This window comes from Apium graveolens, chromosome 5 (genome assembly GCF_009905375.1).
Source record: "Apium graveolens cultivar Ventura chromosome 5, ASM990537v1, whole genome shotgun sequence".
NCBI lineage: Eukaryota > Viridiplantae > Streptophyta > Magnoliopsida > Apiales > Apiaceae > Apium > Apium graveolens.
Window position 1 is genome coordinate 1,480,478 of NC_133651.1, and position 8,027 is coordinate 1,488,504.

Below are 8,027 nucleotides of genomic sequence, written 5' to 3' on the forward strand. Positions count from 1 at the left end.
TAAATATTATATAATCGGACAGATACCAGACACCCGCTCAGAAACTAATCTAGTAAGAAAGTAAATAATAAATATTAAATTACTAAATATTCATAATTAATTAGGCAAGACGACCTATAATAGTTTGCCAAATCGACTCATATTCCAGTTCTACCTTCGTAAAAGATATACTCGTTCTTTCTTTATTACACTATGTTTGATTTTTTGCACATACTTCAATGTTATTTAATCGGATAATTATATATTTATTTAATTTAATTTTAAAAAATAAAATTAGACAATATATTTTATAATTTACAAAAATTATACTAAAATATATATTACAATATCCTGTCAATGAACATTGAAATGTGCGCAAAAACCGATGAATTACTATCCTAATTCTATAAAATGGGACAACGTTGACATTTGGGTTTGGAATGATAAATGAATACAAGATTATTGTAACGTTCCTTGTACAATTCATCTTCAACCCTAGTTAAACCTGTTTTGACCTTTGACCACATCTTCGTCCATTACTGAAAAACTAAACGCAGCACGTTTTGTTTCTTTGATTGGTACGCAACTAGTAATACCAATCAGATTGGATGACCAAATGCTTATCGAAATTTCAAACGAATTGTGGATTTCAATAAACAAAAATTATATATTTTAAACTGAAAATTAAGTTTTTAATATTGAAAAATTATCACAAACATTTTAAAGTACTATGAGGCTCGTTTAGGGGAGAGCGCGATTCAATTCAACACGATTTATTCTTAACCTTTTTTTTGAGAATATATCAAGAGTTTTTTTTTGGCAATTTTATTATATTTTAAAAATGTTTGTAAATATACGGTAGAATCAAAATCAATATGAAATGTAGCTAGTTGTATCAAGCATTTTTTATTACATTTAAGATTGAATTAAGTTGGAGAAACTAGTCGAGATTGCATAGAATTGCAGAAAACCGTTTTATTGCAAAAAAAATAGATTTAAAAGTTGTATTTTTACAAATAAAAAAGTAATTTTGTAATTTTGTTAAAGAGTGATATTATTTTTGTAAAAATAATAATTAAACTTGGGTATTTTTCAAAAATTACTTTTTTTTGTAATAAAACTTTAATACTTATTTAATTTAGTTGTTTCATTGAATAGTTTAATTTTTTTAAAGTTCAAACTGATTTACTGAAAAAAAGTCATATGACATATATTGAAAATGTTCACCTTTTTGTAAAAAAATACAATTTTTTCAAAAGTTACCGGTAAATTATTGATAAATTCTTAAAAAATATTTGTTCGATTCAATCTTTAAAATCTGATTTATCATAAAATTAGCATATGAACGTCACTAATAAAAACCATTTTTGAGGATATAACTTTAGGATCATATTGTAATGTGTATTATTACTTATATTTTTATATTTGCTTAATTAAAAGAACTTTTCGGCACGTACGAAATGGAATTTGAGATATACTATCCATTTAACGTGCAATAGTAGATGAACATCTATCTTGAGTTTTTAGGCATTTCAAAAATCGGAATTATTCAATTTAGATATTAATGACGATTTTTAAAAAATCGGATAATTTATTAATACTTTATCAAAAATTCGATAAATCAGACAAATATTATTGATTGATTTTTGAGCAAAAAATCAACAATTTTTTAAAAATCGGTCAATTCGTACAACATCATATCACTTAAAGCATCTAAAATATTAAAAAATATTGTGTATATAATTATTAATTTAACAATCATGATAATAATTAAATCCAAATAGAGACAAAGAAATAGTGATTAATTACTGGGCTTTGCAAGTTGGGCCGTACTTGACAACCCTCTCATCAATCCAAGCCCGCATATCACCCAACACAATCTTCACATTCTCATCACTCTCACCTTGTATCAACGAATGGTACATCCCTTCATACAATTTAAGTGTTTTATCAACACTCCTCGCTTTCTTATACAACATCTCCGACCCCGACGGCGACGTCACGCCGTCGTCGGAGCCGTGAACAACCAGAAACGGAACCTTCACTTTATGAAAATTATTTTGTAAATATTTCTCGAGTCTTGCCACCTCTCTTTTCGTCCCCACCCGGGCCCGACCCGAATATCTACGTGGATTTTGTAACATTATTTTCAATTTCTCGAAATCCTTTATCGCGTTCCCGATTTTTTTCTCCTCCGGCCATGATGCCCACGTGTCGGCCGCTCCGAGTAGCAAACCGTACATAAATAACCTAACCCTAGACGGCTTTGTTTCTTGCATGCATGCAAAGAGCGCAGCCGAGAATATTAGTCCGGTCCACGTGTCGGGCGGTGATTGGAAGTACATCAGCATTGTAACGGCCCCACCCATTGACTCACCGAATAAAAAAGCGGGGAGATCACGGTACCGATCACCCCGTCGAGTATTAAAAAAAAATGAAAGCGATGCGGCGGCGGCTTTGTCCATGTCGCCTATGTACCCGGGGATACCGTCAGAACGGCCGTGCCCTAAAAGGTCGGCCGTAAAGACAGCGTATCCCCACGTAGCAAAAGTGATGCATGTTTTTTGAAACAACCAACCCGAATCCGATCCGTACCCATGAGTCATGTACACCGTACCCTTTACCGAAGCTACGTAGCGGCTAGTGGGGCCCTCGTGTTGTGAAATAGGCAAAAATGATTGAGTGAAGATGGTGCCGTGAGGGGTTTTGAAGTAGGATTTCGAATTCGTTACGCCTTGGGATTTGTAATAGTCATTTTCCGGCATGTCGCCCCAGAAGTTCGGAGGTGGCGCCGGCATGGTGTTCATGGTGGGAGTTGAAGTGACAAAAGTGAGAAATTTTTTAGCTTAATAACAAATAATTAGCATGGGCTTTAATAGTGGAAGTCTAGTAGACAATGGTGTTGGTGGAGTAGGTGAGGCTTCAAGACTGACCGTAAAAATAAGGATAATATTATAAAATGAGGGGGAATAGTTGGTGAATGGTGTAAGCAATTAAGCATTGTTGGTGAGTCAAGAAAGGTTGCTTTACCAACCGCTATGTTCAATTATTTTTAGTAATTTTGTTTTGGTGTTCTTATCATAAACGGGTTATATTGATGTTTGTAAAAATCGGAAATCGGTACTAATCGGTTTAGGTACCGATTAGAGATTAATCGGTAAATTCGGATTTAATCGGAATAAAAATCGGATATATTTAAATAATTTAATAATATTTCATATATTTACTTTATTTATTATGAAATATATAATTCAAAAACAATTTATAAATATTAATCGAATTTTAAAAACTAGATCGGCCAAATTTTTTTAAAGATTAATCGGGGATTAATCAGGAATTTTTCTAAAAATCGAGGATTTTTGGAACACTGGTTATATTCATTGAAATTGATATGAATACGTAATTAAAAGTTACAGAAAATTATAGTAATCTTTTTAAATGTGTGCTAGTTGGCACACAATAATTATTATATTTTTCATAAATTTAACTTATTTTTATTGGTGGAATTACGTTAATGTGGGAGTATATCAATATTTATAATTCAAAAATTAATTAAAATTGATCATATAATTTTTTATTGTATGCCTATATTAGATATGTTCAAAAAACAAGGAGCTTCAAATTCGATGATTACGAAAAAAGTGGGAAAAATTCGATCTTGAAAAAATTTGAAAAATCCGATAATTTTTTTATACATCTTTATTCTCAAGGCCCACCATACAAATTTGCTCAGGTATAAATTGTTACTCTCCTCGAAGTATTGAAGTCATTTTGGTAGAAAAATTTGATAAATAACTTGTGGAAATCAATATATTCGGTTGATTTTTTCGTCGTTGACGACTAGTTTAATAACAGAAGAGAGGTGATAATTACTTGTTTTGCAATGTAGAGAATGACGTACACCTAACACCACAACATTTGTTTAAAGGTCTATTACTAATTCTCAAGCTTGTGAAAACCTTTTTTCATGGCACAACGGTTACCTTTCGGGTGCGCATTGAATAAATTTTACGGATTTACATAATATTCTGTAAATAACATGAATCAATTTAAACAGTATTTAAACAAAAAACTTTGGCCCAGGAGCCACGAGGCATAATTATAAATTTTCCTCCCGTGTGATTCGAATCTGTGACCAATAAAATAGTAATCCTCTATTTAACCAACTGCGTCAACCCTTGCGGGCCGAAAAGTTAAAGTTGCACCGAAAAAATATATTTTTTAACACTCCGTATCAATTATATAATATTTTTTGTTACAATTAATAACAATAAATATAAGTAATATAAATCCTAATATCATTAATAAATAATTAAATTTACGCTAAAACCTCAAAATGTTAAATAAAGATCCAATCTACAATTTTATATTATTATTTTAATAATCCTCTCACTCGAAAACTTATTTATGGATCGAAGAGTGCCTGATCGCCGATACCATTTAAAGGAACTAGTTTCACTAAAACATCAAGATCGAAGGTTGTAGAGAAAAAGTTAACATGATATTATAATCTTTACCGAAGAGCTAACATGATATTATAATCTTTAACTGTGATTCTACTTGCATCATTTCATTGCCGGCCTTTTATTTTTTCTTTTAATATTTTTTTCCATTCTTTTTGAAACTGAAAATTGCATTCCAGTTTGTCACAAAACCGGGGAAGAGGATGATAATTTGTTCGTTTCGTGTACTTTCGTGTTTTGTGTCATAAACCTATAATCCAAATTCGAGCCGTTAAAGATTCGTTTCATTTCGTGTAATTTCATTTCGTGTACGTTTCGTGTCGTGTATCGTGTAATTTAAATTTAATAATAAAAATAAAGATAAATAAAATATGTATTTAAATATTAAATTTTTACTAGTCGAATTTTAATTCAATAAGTCATAAAAGACTCAAGTGCAGTCAAGTCTTATGAAATTTAAATTTAAATCTATTTTGTATCTATATTTTCTAAATATTATATGTAAAATATTATTATAAGATATATGTATTCATATAATTTTGATAAATTTATTTAAATATTTTTTTATTTCGTGTACTTTTCTTTTCGTGTCGTATATCAAGTGTAAATCCAAAACCGACACTAAATTTATCTCTCTACTTTGGTGTTCGTGTACTTTCGTGTTCGTGTATCAACAATGTCAAACTAAACCCGTTATTTTTGTGTCATGTTATCGTGTCGTGTACGAAATTACCGGCTTTGTCGGTAACGAAGCTCTGGTCTTACTATTTGTTGAATAGTTGTATTTAAATATGGTTTTATAAACAAGTACTTCTCATCGTGTTATTTTTATTGCATAATGCATTTTTTGCATAAACCATGTGAACCTGTTCCCTAACTCTGGATCACCATAAATTTTATACCTGTATGGCTGTTTGTAAGTAATCAACGCCAATCGGGTCGGATCCATGATTTAATTTTTGAAAGGGTTGAAATAATTTTTTTTATACAAAATCAAGAAACAGCTAATAAATAAGCAAAATAAATTGCAAATATGAAATCGAAAGTATAAGTTTATTCATGCTATTAATTTGAAATTTAACATGTAGGTTGAATAAGTAATAACGATACTAATTTATGCCAAAAATATTAATAAATTGATAAAAATAGTACAAATTATGTTCCATCAATTATTATTACAAAAAATAAAATAAAACTTCCCGATCTCAAATCATAACATAGCACAAAGATTTTTCGAGATTTTTTATTACACTATTTCAATAAAAACATAAATAATCAGCACCCCACGTATTAAAAACAAAAATTGGAGCAAATAAGAAACAAATTGTAATTCTCATTACTAAAATCAATACCCAGAGCGTAGAAATAAAATTGGGATAAATAAGAAACAAAATTGCAAAATAAAATTTTAATGGAATTGAAAATATAATTCTGTTTAATTAAATTTTAACTGATTGAGGGTGAACTGATCTGTTAAAATACATTCAAATAATCTAATCATGGCCTGCTTTTTAAATCAAGAAAGGTTATATTCATTGAAAATGATGTAAATAGGTAAATAAAAGTTAAAGAAAAGAAAATTATAGTATGCCATTTCTTAGAATCTTTTTAAATGTGTGCTAGTTGGCACACACTAACTACCGTAATTTTCATTAGTTTAACTTATTTTTATTGGTGAAATGACGTGAATGTGGGAAGGGACGGAGCCAGAAATCGATGGTTGGTGTGGCGAAATTTTTTTCGGATTAATTAATATGTATTTTAATTTATTATATATTAAATAAATTAATAAATATTATTTTTAACAATTTTTATACATGGAATATATTTGAATTCGTGTATCTAAATTCTATAACTATTGTAGATATCATTAATTTTAGTACTATATCATAAAATTTATATATTTTTGAGGGGGTGAAAATTGAAAATAATTTTTTTTACTACTAAATATATAAATATGTAATTTTCTTTTTATAAATTTTAATACTAATTTTACGATTATACAGGAGTTTGGGGTGGCGGTCGCACCAGCCGGCCACCCCTTGCCTCCGTCCCTGAACGTGGAAGAGTGGTCGACACACATTTTAAGATAAACAGAAAGTATAGTTCTATATTTCTTTAAAAAAAATCTCTAAATAAAAGTGTAAATATTTTATTTTTATTTAGAAAAAAAAATTAAATTTTTTTTGAACTATACTTTATATTCATCTTAAAATACGTGTCAGACACTCCCTCATAACGATAACAATTGAACGGGACCGAGAGAGTATACTATTTTAACTCTAAAGTAAAAGGTCTCTCCAATTTTGTCCTACACCATCCTAAAGTGTTTTAAAATTTGCACAGGTATAAATTATTACTCTCCTAGTAAGTATAAAAGTCATATTGGTAAAGAAATTTGATAAATAACTTGCGGAAATCAATATATATATTCGGTTGAATGTTTCGTCGTTGATGACTAGTTTAATAACAGAAGATAAGTGATAGATTGTTGTCTTGCAAAGTTAGGTTACACTAATAACATAATGGATTCAAAGCCAGATCGAATAAAAAGTGTCCGTTTGAAAAATTTTAAAATAAATAAATTTTAATTTAAATTAAATAAGTGATTTCTAAGTGATAAGTTGATTAATATTTATAAGTTATATAAGTGTTTTAATAATTTTACTTATAATTCGGATTTTTTTTACTTAAATGAGCTAAAATAAATAATTTATAATATATTATCTTAATTCTTATATTTTAAGTTAGATTAACATTAATAAAAATAATTAAACTAAAATTAGTAAAAAAATGAAAAATAAAAAATAAACTGAAAAAAATTATGTCGTTCCCAACATTAAACTTATCAACTTATAAGTTATAATTTTAAATTATAAACTGTGTCGAAAAACACTGATCGATTAATAATTACGAGATTATAAGTCATTAAACTGACTTATTATATTCGCACGTAGCAATTACTTTTGCAAAATGACAGTCACCTAAAATGCCAATTATGATATATGTGGGACCCTGTGATGTATTTTATTCAGATGATTGGCTACTTGGCATTGCCCCCGTTATATAGGAGAACTGGCCGTTCATAGTCGTATCAATTACTCCCTCTGTCTCATCCGATTGTATACAGTTTTTTTCAATATTTGACACGTATTTTAAGGTTAATAAAAAACATATTTCCTTAATTTATTTTTAAAATTTTCTTTTTTATTAAACTTCAAATATCAAATTTTTATTCAGAAGAAAAAAAAATTTAAAATAATTTATGCAAATATGCTATAAAGGAGCGTTAAAATGTGTGCCGGCTCCCCGTCCCCCAATCTATACTTTCTAGGGGGACAGAGGGAGTATCAAACACTCTTATATTTCAATTTTTATAAACACAAATACAATGTTTGAGAGCATATATATTACTCACACCGTTCCTAAAAAAAATTCCCACTTTATTTTTTAGGTAAATCAAATTACTTTTCCCACATTTTTTTTAACATAAAAGTAAAAAAACATTACATTAAAAATACAAACAAAACATATATAAATACTCTAAAATATTCCCCTCACTTCATATATACCCATTCTCTCATT

At 28.9% G+C, this 8,027-nt stretch overlaps 1 protein-coding gene across 1 annotated transcript; it reads right to left on the reverse strand.

The window, feature by feature from the left end:
• Positions 1-1,698: 1,698 nt before the first annotated feature.
• Positions 1,699-2,892, reverse strand: LOC141661887 (caffeoylshikimate esterase-like). The gene has a single exon (XM_074468902.1). It carries the CDS (start codon positions 2,784-2,786, stop codon positions 1,785-1,787), a length of 1,002 nt encoding a protein of 333 aa, XP_074325003.1. The 5' UTR covers positions 2,787-2,892; the 3' UTR covers positions 1,699-1,784.
• Positions 2,893-8,027: the final 5,135 nt, after the last annotated feature.

Excerpts from the sequence above, each read along its gene's own strand:
- LOC141661887 (XM_074468902.1), bottom strand. The coding sequence starts at position 2,786 with ATGAACACCATGCCGGCGCCACCTCCGAACTTCTGGGGCGACATGCCG.